Below are 14086 nucleotides of genomic sequence, written 5' to 3'. Positions count from 1 at the left end.
TCCAGGGGATCTTCCCATCCCAGGGATCGAACCTGGGTCTCCCGCACTACAGGCAGATGCTTTACCGCCTGAGCCACCAGGAAAGGGGCTTCACTGTTTTCCATAGTGAATGCACAAATTTACATTCCCACCAGCATTCACAAAGGTTCCCTTTCCTTTGCATTCTTAACAGCATTTGTTTTCTTATCTTTTTGATAATAGCCTTTCCAATAGATGTGAGGTGTTATCTCACTGTGTTTGATTTGCCTTTTCTGATTAATGATGCTGGGCTTCCTATTGGCCATCAGTATGTCTGTTCCTATGCTTTGCCCATTTTTCAATTCGATTGCTTCTTTTTTTCTATTGAGTTGTATGAGTTCTTTTTTTTTTATTTTTTTTTATTTTTAAACTTTACAATATTGTATTAGTTTTGCCAAATATCGAAATGAATCCGACACAGGTATACCCGCGTTCCCCATCCTGAACCCTCCTCCCTCCTCCCTCCCCTATCCTCCCTCTGGGTCGTCCCAGTGCACCAGCCCCAAGCATCCAATACCGTGCATCGAACCTGGACTGGCGACTCGTTTCATACATGATATTATACATGTTTCAATGCTATTCTCCCAAATCTCCCCACCCTCTCCCTCTCCCATAGAGTCCATAAGACTGATCTATACATTGGTGTCTCTTTTGCTGTCTCGTACACAGGGTTATTGTTACCATCTTTCTAAATTCCATATATATGTGTTAGTATACTGTATTGGTGTTTTTCTTTCTGGCTTACTTCACTCTGTATAATAGGTTCCAGTTTCATCCATCTCATTAGAACTGATTCAAATGTATTCTTTTTAATGGCTGAGTAGTACTCCATTGTGTATATGTACCACAGCTTTCTTATCCATTCATCTGCTGATGGACATCTAGGTTGCTTCCATGTCCTGGCTATTATAAACAGTGCTGCGATGAACATTGGGGTACACGTGTCTCTTTCCCTTCTGGTTTCCTCAGTGTGTATGCCCAGCAGTGGGATTGCTGGATCATAAGGCAGTTCTATTTCCAGTTTTTTAAGGAATCTCCACACTGTTCTCCATAGTGGCTGTACTAGTTTGCATTCCCACCAACAGTGTAAGAGGGTTCCCTTTTCTCCACACCCTCTCCAGCATTTATTATTTGTAGACTTTTGGATCGCAGCCATTCTGACTGGTGTGAAATGGTACCTCATAGTGGTTTTGATTTGCATTTCTCTGATAATGAGTGATGTTGAGCATCTTTTCATGTGTTTGTTAGCCATCTGTATGTCTTCTTTGGAGAAATGTCTATTTAGTTCTTTGGCCCATTTTATGATTGGGTCATTTATTTTCTGGAGTTGAGCTGTAGGAGTTGCTTGTATATTTTTGAGATTAGTTGTTTGTCCGTTGCTTCATTTGCTATTATTTTCTCCCATTCTGAAGGCTGCCTTTTCACCTTGCTAATAGTTTCCTTAGTTGTGCAGAAGCTTTTAAGTTTAATTAGGTCCCATTTGTTTATTTTTGCTTTTATTTCCAATATTCTGGGAGGTGGGTCATAGAGGATCCTGCTGTGATGTATGTCGGAGAGTGTTTTGCCTATGTTCTTCTCTAGGAGTTTTATAGTTTCTGGTCTTACGTTGAGATCTTTAATCCATGTTGAGTTTATTTTTGTGTATGGTGTTAGAAAGTGTTCTAGTTTCATTCTTTTACAAGTGGTTGACCAGTTTTCCCAGCACCACTTGTTAAAGAGATTGTCTTTAATCCATTGTATATTCTTGCCTCCTTTGTCAAAGATAAGGTGTCCATATGTGTGTGGATTTATCTCTGGGCTTTCTATTTTGTTCCATTGATCTATATTTCTGTCTTTGTGCCAGTACCATACTGTCTTGATAACTGTGGCTTTGTAATAGAGCCTGAAGTCAGGTAGAGGTTGACTTCCTCCAGTTCCATTCTTCTTTCTCAAGATAGCTTTGGCTATTCGAGGTTTTTTGTATTTCCATACAAATTGTGAAATTATTTGTTCTAGCTCTGTGAAGAATACCGTTGGTACCTTGATAGGGATTGCATTGAATCTATAAATTGCTTTGGGTAGTATACTCATTTTCACTATATTGATTCTTCCAATCCATGAACATGGTATATTTCTCCATCTATTAGTGTCCTCTTTGATTTCTTTCACCAGTGTTTTATAGTTTTCTATATATGGGTCTTTAGTTTCTTTAGGTAGATATATTCCTAAGTATTTTATTCTTTCCGTTGCAATGGTGAATGGAATTGTTTCCTTAATTTCTCTGTTTTCTCATTATTAGTGTATAGGAATGCAAGGGATTTCTGTGTGTTGATTTTATATCCTGCAACTTTACTATAGTCATTGATTAGTTCTAGTAATTTTCTGGTGGAGTCTTTAGGGTTTTCAATGTAAAGGATCATGTCATCTGCAAACAGTGAGAGTTTCACTTCTTCTTTTCCAGTTTGGATTCCTTTTATTTCTTGTTCTGCTCTGATTGCTGTGGCCAAAACTTCTAAAACTATATTGAATAGTAATGGTGAAAGTGGGCACCCTTGTCTTGTTCCTGACTTTAGAGGAAATGCTTTCAATTTTTCACCATTGAGGATAATGTTTGCTGTGGGTTTGTCATATAGTGCTTTTATTATGTTGAGGTATGTTCCTTCTATTCCTGCTTTCTGGAGAGTTCTTATCATAAATGGATGTTGAATTTTGTCAAAGGCTTTCTCTGCATCTATTGAGATAATAATATGGTTTTTGTTTTTCAATTTGTTAATGTGGTGTATAACATTGATTGATTTGCGGATATTGAAGAATCCTTGCATTCCTGGGATAAAGCCCACTTGGTCATGGTGTATGATCTTTTTAATGTGTTGTTGGATTCTGATTGCTAGAATTTTGTTAAGGATTTTTGCATCTATGTTCATCAGTGATATTGGCCTGTAGTTTTCTTTTTTTGTGGCATCTTTGTCAGGTTTTGGGATTAGGGTGATGTTGGCCTCATAGAATGAATTTGGAAGTTTACCTTCCTCTGCAATTTTCTGGAAGAGTTTGAGCAGGATAGGTGTTAGTTCTTCTCTAAATTTTTGGTAGAATTCAGCTGTGAAGCCGTCTGGACCTGGGCTTTTGTTTGCTGGAAGATTTTTGATTACAGTTTCAATTTCCGTGCTTGTGATGAGTCTGTTAAGATTTTCTATTTCTTCCTGGTCCAGTTTTGGAAAGTTGTACTTTTCTAAGAATTTGTCCATTTCTTCCACGTTGTCCATTTTATTGGCATATAATTGTTGATAGTAGTCTCTTATGATCCTTTGTATTTCTGTGTTGTCTGTTGTGATCTCTCCATTTTCATTTCTAATTTTATGGATTTGATTTTTCTCCCTTTGTTTCTTGATGAGTCTGGCTAATGGTTTGTCAATTTTATTTATCCTTTCAAAGAACCAGCTTTTAGGCTTTGTTGATTTTTGCTATGGTCTCTTTTGTTTCTTTTGCATTTATTTCTGCCTTTATTTTTAAGATTTCTTTCCTTCTACTAACCCTGGGGTTCTTCATTTCTTCCTTTTCTCGTTGCTTTAGGTGTAGGGTTAGGTTATTTATTTGACTTTTTTCTTGTTTCTTGAGGTATGCCTGTATTGCTATGAACTTCCCCCTTAGGACTGCTTTTACAGTGTCCCACAGGTTTTGGGTTGTTGTGTTTTCATTTTCATTAGTTTCTATGCAAATTTTGATTTCTTTTTTGATTTCATCTGTGATTTGTTGGTTATTCAGCAGCGTGTTGTTCAGCCTCCATATGTTGGAATTTTAAATAGTTTTTCTCCTGTAATTGAGATCTAATCTTACTGCATTGTGGTCAGAAAAGATGCTTGGAATGATTTCTATTTTTTTGAATTTACCAAGGCTAGATTTATGGCCCAGGATGTGATCTATCCTGGAGAAGGTTCCATGTGCGCTTGAGAAAAAGGTGAAATTCATTGTTTTGGGATGAAATGTCCTATAGATATCAATTAGTTCTAACTGGTCTATTGTATCGTTTAACATTTGTGTTTCCTTATTAATTTTCTGTTTAGTTGATCTATCCATAGGTGTGAGTGGGGTATTAAAGTCTCCCACTATTATTGTGTTATTGTTAATTTCTCCTTTCATACTTGTTAGCATTTGTCTTACATATTGCAGTGCTCCCCGTGTTGGGTGCATATATATTTATAATTGTTATATCTTCTTCTTGGATTGATCCTTTGATCATTATGTAGTGACCATCTTTGTCTCTTTTCACAGCCTTTGTTTTAAAGTCTGTTTTATCTGATATAAGTATTGCTACTCCTGCTTTCTTTTGGGTCCCTATTTGCATGGAAAATCTTTTTCCAGCCCTTCACTTTCAGTCTGTATGTGTCCCCTGTTTTGAGGTGGGTCTCTTGTAGACAACATATGTAGGGGTCTTGTTTTTGTATCCATTCAGCCAGTCTTTGTCTTTTGGTTGGGGCATTCAACCCATTTACATTTAAGGTAATTACTGATAAGTATGATCCTGTTGCCATTTACTTTATTGTTTTGGGTTCGAGTTTATACACTGTTTTTGTGTTTCCTGTCTAGAGAATATCCTTTAGTATTTGTTGGAGAGCTGGTTTGGTGGTGCTGAATTCTCTCAGCTTTTGCTTGTCTGTAAAGCTTTTGATTTCTCCTTCATATTTGAATGAGATCCTTGCTGGGTACAATAATCTGGGCTGTAGGTTATTTTCTTTCATCACTTTAAGTATGTCTTGCCATTCCCTCCTGGCTTGAAGAGTTTCTATTGAAAGATCAGCTGTTATCCTAATGGGAATTCCCTTGTGTGTTATTTGTTGTTTTTCCTTGCTGCTTTTAATATTTGTTCTTTGTTAATTTGATTAATATGTGTCTTGGGGTGTTTCGCCTTGGGTTTATCCTGTTTGGGATTCTCTGGGTTTCTTGGACTTGGGTGATTATTTCCTGCCCCATTTTAGGGAAGTTTTCAACTATTATCTCTTCAAGTATTTTCTCATGGTCTTTCTTTTTGTCTTCTTCTTCTGGGACCCCTATGATTCGAATGTTGTAGCATTTAATATTGTCCTGGAGGTCTCTGAGATTGTCCTCATTTCTTTTAATTCGTTTTTCTTTTATCCTCTCTGATTCATTTATTTCTACCATTCTATCTTCTAATTCACTAATCCTATCTTCTGCCTCTGGTATTCTACTATTTGTTGCCTCCAGAGTGTTTTTAATTTCATTTATTGCATTATTCATTTTATGTTGACTCTCTTTTATTTCTTCTAGGTCCTTGTTAAACCTTTCTTGCATCTTCTCAATCTTTGTCTCCAAGCTATTTATCTGTGATTCCATTTTGATTTCAAAATTTTGGATCAATTTCACTATCATTCGGAATTCTTTATCAGGTAGATTCCCTATTTCTTCCTCTTTTGTTTGGTTTGGTGGGCATTTATCCTGTTCCTTTATCTGCTGGGTATTCCTCTGTCTCTTCATCTTGTTTAAATTGCTGAGTTTGGGGTGTCCTTTCTGTATTCTGGCAGTTTGTGGAGTTCTCTTTATTGTGGCGTTTCCTTGCTCTGTGTGGGTTTGTACAGGTGGCTTGTCAAGGTTTCTTGGTTAGGGAAGCTTGTGTTGGTGTTCTGGTGGGTGGAGCTGTATTTCTTCTCTCTTCTTTCAAAGACTTGGGTTGCTTTTCTGGGTGCCTGATGTCCTCTGCCGGCATTCAGAAGTTGTTTTGTGGAATTTACTCGGCGTTTAAATGTTCTTTTGATGAATTTGTGGGGGAGAAAGTGTTCTCCCCATCCTACTCCTCCGCCATCTTAGCTCCTCCCCATATTGAGTTGTATGAGTTCTTTATATTTTGTATATTAACCCCTTATCAGATACGTGATTTGCAAACATTTTCTCCCAATCATTTGGTTACCTTCTCATTTTGTTGATGATTTCCTTTGCTATACAGATGCTTTTTAGTATGATGTAGCCCCACTTATGGAGAAGGCAATGGCACCCGACTCCAGTACTCTTGCCTGGAAAATCCCATGGATGGAGGAGCCTGGTGGGCTGCAGTCCATGGGGTTGCGAAGAGTCGGACACGACTGAGCGACTTCACTTTCACTTTTCACTTTCATGCATTGGAGAAGGAAATGGCAACCCATTCCAGTACTCTTGCCTGGAGAATCCGAGGGATGGGGGAGCCTGGTGGGCTGCCATCTATGGGGTCGCACAGAGTTGGACACGACTGAAGTGACTTAGCAGCAGCAGCAGCCCCACTTATTTATTTTTGCTTTTGTTGCTTTTGCTTTTGGTGTCAGATTCAGAAATCATTGCCAAGATTTATGTCAAGAAGCTTACCCTCTACATTTTCTTACAGGAATTTATTGTTTCAGGTCTTCTATTTCAGGTCTTTCATCCATTTTGAGTTAATCTTTGTATATGGTATAAGCTAATGGTCCAGTTGCATTCTTCTGCACATGACTACCAATTTCCCTAGCATCATTTACTGAAGACATTGTCCTTTCCTCATTGTATATTTTTGGCTCCTTTATCACAAGTTAATTGACTGTATATATGTGGGTTTATTTCTGGGCTTTTAAAGTCTGTTCTCCTGATTTTTGTGTCTGGTTTTATGCAAATGCCATGCAGTTTTAATCATTACCACTTTTGTAATATAGTTTGAAACTGGGAATTGTAATGCCTTCAGCTTTGTTCTTCTTTCTCAGGATTGCTTTGGCTATTTGCATTTATGTGTGTGTGTGTGTGTGGTTCCATGAAAATTTTAAGATTATTCTGTTTCTTTGAAAATGTCATTGGAATTTTGATAGGGATTACATTGAATCTATAGATTGCTTTGGGTAGTGTGGACATTTGAACATCAATGATTTTTTCAGTCCAGGATCACAGAGGATCTTCTTATTTGTTTGTGTCACTTTCAGCATCTTTCATTAATGCCACGTAGTTTTCAAATTTCACCTCCTTGGTTAAATTTATTCCTGGGTACTTTATTCTTTTTCATGCAGTTGTAAATAGGATTGTTTTCTTTATTTCTCTTTCTGATGATTTGTTATTAGTGCATATAAATGTTACAGGTTTTTGTGTATTGACTTTGTATCCTGCATCTTTACTGAATTTGTTTATTACTTCTCTCATGTCATATGTAAATAGTGATAGTTTTTCATCTTCCTTTCCAATTTGGATGTCTTTATTTCTTGTTCTTGCCTAATTCCTCTGGCTAAGACTTCCAATACTATGTCGAATAAAAGTGGTGAGGGTAGACATCTTTGTCTTTCTTGTTCAAGATCTTAGACAAAAGGGTTTCAGTTTTTTACTGTTGAATAGGATGTTAGCTGTGGTCTTGTCATATATGGCCTCTATTATGTTGAAGTGTGTTCCCTTTATACCCACTTTATTGAGTTTTTTTTTTAATCATAAATCATTGTTGAATTTTATCCCATACTTAAGTGTGTTCCCTTTATAGCCACTTTATTGAGAGGTTTGTTTTCTTTTTATCATAAATTAGTGTTGAATTTTATCACATACTTTTTCTACATCTAGTGAGGTGAACGTATGATTTTCACCCTTTGTGTTAATGTGTCAAATCACACTGACTGATTTGAAGATGTTGAGCCATCCTTGCATCCATGGAATAAATCTTAACTTCATCATGGTCTTATCCCTTTAATGTATGGTTGAATTTGGTTTGCTAATATTTTGTTTAGGGTTTTTACATCTGTATTTGTCAGGAATATTGGCTTTTAATTTTCTTGCGTTGTCCTTGTCTGATTTTGGTATCAGGGTAATGCTGGCCTCATACCGTCAGTCTGGAAGAAATCCCTCCTGTTTTTGGGAGAGTATGAGAAGGATTTGTGTTAATTCTCCTTTGAGTGTTTAATGAAATTTACCAGTGAAACTGTCTGGTCCTGGATTTTTGTTTGGTGAGAGGTTTCTACTGATTCAGCCTTCTAGCTAGTCATCAGGCTGTTCAGATTTTACCTTATTCTTTAAAATGCCTGGTTGTCTTAGAACTTACGTCATGCTTCCCTGAGCATCTGTCTGCTCTGTTCTCTCACTCATACAGTGGCACCCACCCTGTACTTTGATAGCACTCGGTACGTATCTTTATTCTTTGGACCTACTGCATGTTCTTATTGTCTGTGTCTGTCTATCCCCCCATTATACCTTGAGCTTTTTGAGGACAGACATTTTTTATTGCTAGTTCCTAATATACTATAAATATCCTTAATGATTCATGGAAAAAATGATTAAATGAATGATTAATAGCGTGAGAAAGACTCAGGCCCTGCTATCTTCCACAGCATGCACTTGGTACCCAGGAGACTAATACATCCTTGCCTTGCCCGTCATGACGTAATCTTAACATCACCTCTTTGCTCTACTATTTTTCTCTTCCCTCTACTGTTTCTTCTCTTGCTCAAGCAGGTACAGAGAGCAGAAAAGCAAATCTGCTTCAATCGATAGACAGCCAAGGAGTGAGAGGCCAGTGTCTTTTCCTTGTAGGCTGGCCCTGTTTATGTGTGGTTCTCCTAGAAGAGCCTTGCTTGTTTCAGCATAGTGGGAACAGGAGTGAAAATGGGACAGATGTCCTCTCCTAAGAAGACTTAAGACACTTTCTCTCAGCCAGCAACTTAGAGTGCCAAGAGTCTCCTCCAGTTCCTACTCTGCTTACACTGGTTCTGATGATGGCACAGTGGAAACTGACCTGGTTCTGTGCACAGTTAGCAAATTCTGTGGAGTTGTGTCTAGCAGTTGGCAGCTCTCTTTAGAATGTGGGGGAACCTTTGGGCTTTTGCTGCAATTCTGAGGTATAGGGAATGTCCCTTTCAAAATTCAGATGTGTATATTTTCTTCTAGAAAAAAGCCCAGCATGGAGTATAGACTCTTAGAGGCAGTGGCATTGTTAATGTTTATTTTCTAAAATAGGTATTGCTAAACTCACTGATTTATTAGAATTTGGTGATTATAATATGCAGTATTTGGCCATAAAGCACTGAATTAAACCCGAATCACTTTGCATCCTGATTTATTATGACAAATACCTGGCTGTATCTTCAGAGACTCAGGTGAAACATTCTGGAGTACATACCAGAACTCTGATGATCTTGCCTGACCACTCTTGGCCCTCCATAGAGAACACAGATTTAAATTACCTCGGACAAGTACATGTGAGAGAAGAAGTTCTGGCTGACCCGATTAATTGGTCCAAGAATCAGCATAGTGATTACAGTCTGAAGTATGATAGCATGTTTTCTTGCCAACCAATTCACAAGGCCTAATACACGAATATTAGTTTCATTTTATTTCAGTACTTTTACTGAGCACTCAAAAGAATTCATTTCTTAAATTTGGAACATCCCTTTTGGAATTTTATTTTGACGAAACATAGGCCGTGAACGTTTGCTGGCTACTTACCTGTAGAGAGTTCCAGGTTATTGTCATTAATTTAAGTGAAATGTATTTAACTTCCAGGGTGAAAAGGAACAGCCTGTGTTTGCACTCACCGGCCTTCGATGGGGATCCTTCCGAGATGCTGGCGTCTCAGTTAGCAGGTAGAAGGGCACTGGGTTAACCAGTGGTGGTTTTTAAACACCTTCTTACTCTGTCCCCGTCTCTGAGGTTTCAGTATACGGTGATCTCGGAATACAAGCGGTGGGCCCAGCGGTTGAATTGTGTATGAATAACAGAAGTGGAGTTTACATTCTGTGTGCACAGAGGCTGGGGGAAGTCCCAGTTTCCTCCACGCTGGCTGAGTGGTAGCTCAGGATGAGCAGTGTCCACCTCTCTTTCTAGACGTCGTATTTGACCGGGGGTGGGGCTCAGCTGGACCAGAGGGACACTGGGTGTCGTCTCCTCCCACCGCCTGCTTAGCTGGGTGCCAAGTGCAAGGCACCACTGGGGCTGCAGCCTCCTGGAGCTTTGACAGCCCTGGTCGGAAGACCCCTTTTCCCCAAGAGGTGTTCTTTCTGAAGGCCTGGTGGATTCACCGACCCCAGGCCGCCTCCTTCAGAGGAGGGAGAAAGGCAGAGACCTGGGAATGCCAGAAGGTGGAAGAAACAGGCCTGCGGAGGAGGCCATGAGAGGGCTGCTGGTGGCTTTTCATGGCAACCTGCTTATTTTTGGTGAATTCATTGTGTAGCATATAACTGCCAGCTCAGAAAGAGGGTGTGCCCTGTGCTGTGTGCCATGGAGAGGCCGCGTGGGCAAGGCTTCCTGAGGTGGGGCTGGAGGAGACAGGGCATGAAGTTCAGTCCTAGCTGGTGGGCGTTATTTTCTTTCTTTACCTCTTCTTGACAACATGCTTACAATTTGAGTGTAGTGTAAATGAACGATGATTGAGCTCACACACAGCTCTTATCAAGAAAGCTCTCTTTACTTTGTAGGCATTCTCGCCACATTTTCTTTACAGAAATTCCTCTCATTTGTTCCACATGGTTATTCCTGCTAATGAGGTTCCTGACAGTGGACTGTCAAAGGAGAGAGACCACTGAGTTACATCACACCCTGCGTTCTTTTGTTTCCAAGTATGCATGGTTATCTTCATTCTGCAAGTCATCTTGTATCTGATCTGTAATCTCACGTGACAGCGGTTTACCATGAGGAATTGCTTAGTTTCCCCTGAGAAAGTCTGATGAGAGTAAATTGCTTTTTTTTTTTTTTTTGGCCACACGACGTGCTATGTGGGATCTTCCCTGACCATGTGGGGTTCCTTGACCAGGGATGGACCCCATGCCCCCTACAGTAGAAGTGCAGAGTCCTAACCATCGGACTGCTGGGGAAGTCCTACATTGCTTTCTAAGTGTGTTCAGCACAAGCATAGGTCAGCCCTTGAGGAATATCACACACAGGCCCATATTCTGTTTGATTTCTGAACATGGAATTTTAAAATGCTGGCTGTTATTGTACCTGGACTAGAACCATCTGCTGAGTTGCTCTGTGTGTTACGGGAGAAACAGTGGGGGTGCAACAAGCCATTTCCTAGGTGGCCTCACAGAGTATCAGTTCAGAATAAAGTTATTTATTTCTAAATCAGTTTAGAAATAAACTGCCTTGGCTGGGATGTGTTTCTGTCTGGCTACCCTGGAAAAGAAGCAAAGCATCGAGTAAGCTTTCAAACAAAGTAACAGAAACCAAAACATTAGATGATCAAAGCAGTTGTTAATAGCCTTGTGGTGCTTACTGGGATAATTGTTAGAATGGTTCTGCTCTGCTCCTTGGATGGCTAAACTCCATATTCTGGTGTTCAAGACCAACGTACTCCGTCATCATCCCTAACTACCGAGTTCTATGTCTTTGTTTAGAGCTTTTGCTCTGGCAACTACTCTAAGCGCTTCCCGTGCTGTTACCCTTGTCCTGCCTAGAATGATGTCCTTGCCGCCTCCCTGTGTCTGCGTCCAGCCCAGCTTTCTAGGTCTCACGGCCTCACTTTGTTCTTGGGTCATTGGTTGTGCAGGTGTGGCTGCTCCAGTGATTTTAGGCCCATAATGATTTCTTGCGCCTTCTTGACTCTCCTCACCAGTAAATAGTGATCCGTTCATACCATGTCATAGAAATATGTTTGTTTGTCGTCGTCTATTCTATTTGGGGGCCTTGTTTTCTCAGAAGCCCGCAAAGGCAAGAATTTTGTACTGATGATATTGCTTCTGTTTCCTCCATATACATCGTCAGTGCTAAATGAGTGCATATTGGTTTGAATCGAATAGGGAGCAGTTAAGATGGGCTGGTAGGTGAAAGAGACATTTTAAGAGAGAAGTCTACTTTATGCTACTTTTCTAAATCCAACCAGGCGTCTTTTTCTCTTCAGTGGCTTTTAGGAATTTAGCAATATGAAGTAGACCCTCTTTACTCCCAGATTTCCATTTCCCATGTTGAAGCTGCATAACATGAGTAATGCGGAATGATGCTGATTTACAGATTTTAATTGTATGTTTGTGCGTTGAGAGAGAACGCGGTGTACAGCATGCAGCCATTCAGCTCACGAGTAATACATTAGCACCCACACCCGCATCTCTTCGTGGCTTTATCACTCTCCACTCATTCAGAATGTGAACTTAACTGTGTTCCACGGTGCAAAGTACATATTACAGTGATACCTGTGAATTTAGAGATTCAAGAAGACTCTGATTATATATCTCATAAATTGCAAGGATTTAGCTGAGGTATAACTAATTATGTTCTGTTTGACGTGGTATTCAAATGCAGATTAAAAACTTACTGTAATACTTTTTTATGCTAAACCACAATCTCCAAACCTCCAGAGCAGACACTTCTGGTAGAGGTGTAATTCTAATGTATTATCTGTCCTGAATGGTATCTAGCACATTGATAGTTTTCTTAATAGTCTAATCAGATTTTTATCTTGCTCTTTTTCAGGTACTGGTATCTTGGGCCTCTAAAAACCAAAGCAGCCCACTTTTTCAGCACTCTTAAGGTAAATGCAGGCTACAGTATTGACATTTGATCTCTGGTATTTTGTTATTCCTTTGTGATGTGTGTATTTGGAATTTTTAAAAGTTTCTTGCTATAGATGTATATGGCATGCTCCTAAAATGGGGCCTATTTACTTACACACAAATCCAGAAAGCATTCCTGTTCTGATATTTCTCATCTGCCAACTTATTCTCTATTACCAAGCCCATATTTAATTTCATTTTAGTATTTCACTTCCCTTTGTTCATTCACTCTTAACCAAACAAACCTTGAACACAGTGACCTATATCTGATTAATTACTTGCAAATGTGTCTATATTAGTATCGAGAAGCTAACTGAAGATTTGTATCTGAATACGCCATGAAATTAAAAGACACTTACTCCTTGGAAAAAAAGTTATGACCAACCTAGACAGCATATTGAAGAGCAGAGATATAACTTTGCCAATAAAGGTCCATCTAGCCAAGGCTATGGTTTTCCTGTGGTCATGTATGGATGTGAGAGTTGGACTGTGAAGAAAGCTGAGCGCGAAGAATTGATGCTTTTGAACTGTGGTGTTGGAGAAGACTCTTGAGAGTCCCTTGGACTGCAAGGAGATCCAACCAGTCCATTCTAAAGGAGATCAGCCCTGGGTGTTCTTTGGAAGGAATGATGCTAAAGCTGAAACTCCAGTACTTTGGCCACCTCATGTGAAGAGTTGACTCATTGGAAAAGACTCTGATGCTGGGAGGGATTGGGGGCAGGAGAAGAAGGGGATGACAGAGGATAAGATGGCTGGATGGCATCACTGACTCAATGGACGTCAGTTTGAGTGAACTCCGGGAGATGGTGATGGACAGGGAGGCCTGGCGTGCTGCGATTCATGGGATCGCAAAGAGTCGGACACGACTGAGTGACTGAACTGAAATATAGTAGGCTTCAAACAATGCTTTGTGCTTCAAACCATGCTTAACTAGCCAAATATGTGTAGTGGTTGCTGCATTGGACAGTACAAGTATGAGACCATTGCCATCATAAGAGAAAGGTCTATCAGGCTATGCTGTTATAGGCTATACAATGAAGAATATTGGCATAGAGAAAAACTCAACAGTGTATGTTAATGAAAATGCTAATAGAAGAGGCACAGTTACCTTGTACTACGTACCATGTTGAGCTTTTATGCACATGAAAGTAGTATATTTACAGTTTGAATCTGAAAATTGGCAGATGAAGTTTCAATGTAGTAAAGAGTTTGGTTCTATGTAATGTTAACATTCAGAGTATCGAATGGGTTTGAAATTAAAGAAGTAGTGTATGTCCATTGCAAAACGTTTATAAAATATAGCTCCCTTTACCCGGAGCTATCCAGTTATTCATTAACAAAGCCATTAAAGTACTAGGGGTAACCAATCTATGTGATTACTAAAATGAACTTGGAGTGCTGGGGAGCAAGGACTTTCTATGCTTAAGGCGAACTGTGTGAGTAAAATGCACGACTGCTGTTGCTTGGAGGAATAATTTCATTGGTGAAATATTCAGGAAGAAATAGAGTAGCTCCGTATTTAAGTTGTAGAATCTGGGACCATATAAACTGTTTCTATCATTTCAACAGCAGACAGTGATTGCGTACCTATTGGGTGGCAAGCCCTGCTGTATAATTGGACTACTGGG

At 39.5% G+C, this 14086-nt stretch overlaps 1 protein-coding gene across 1 annotated transcript in view; it reads left to right on the top strand.

Moving 5' to 3' along the window:
• AGK (acylglycerol kinase) overlaps positions 1–14086 on the top strand; it is a 102221-nt gene that overhangs the window by 68037 nt on the left and 20098 nt on the right. Inside the window, exons 10-11 of the mRNA XM_005901068.2 lie at positions 9478–9557; positions 12379–12436. Of these exons, the coding sequence (XP_005901130.1) occupies positions 9478–9557; positions 12379–12436 (138 nt within the window). The remainder of the gene's footprint in view (positions 1–9477; positions 9558–12378; positions 12437–14086) is intronic.

This window comes from Bos mutus, chromosome 4 (assembly GCF_027580195.1).
Source record: "Bos mutus isolate GX-2022 chromosome 4, NWIPB_WYAK_1.1, whole genome shotgun sequence".
Classification (NCBI taxonomy): Eukaryota; Metazoa; Chordata; class Mammalia; order Artiodactyla; family Bovidae; genus Bos; species Bos mutus.
The sequence above is the reverse complement of the archived record's forward strand: the minus strand, read 5'-3'. Positions and strand labels throughout refer to the sequence as shown.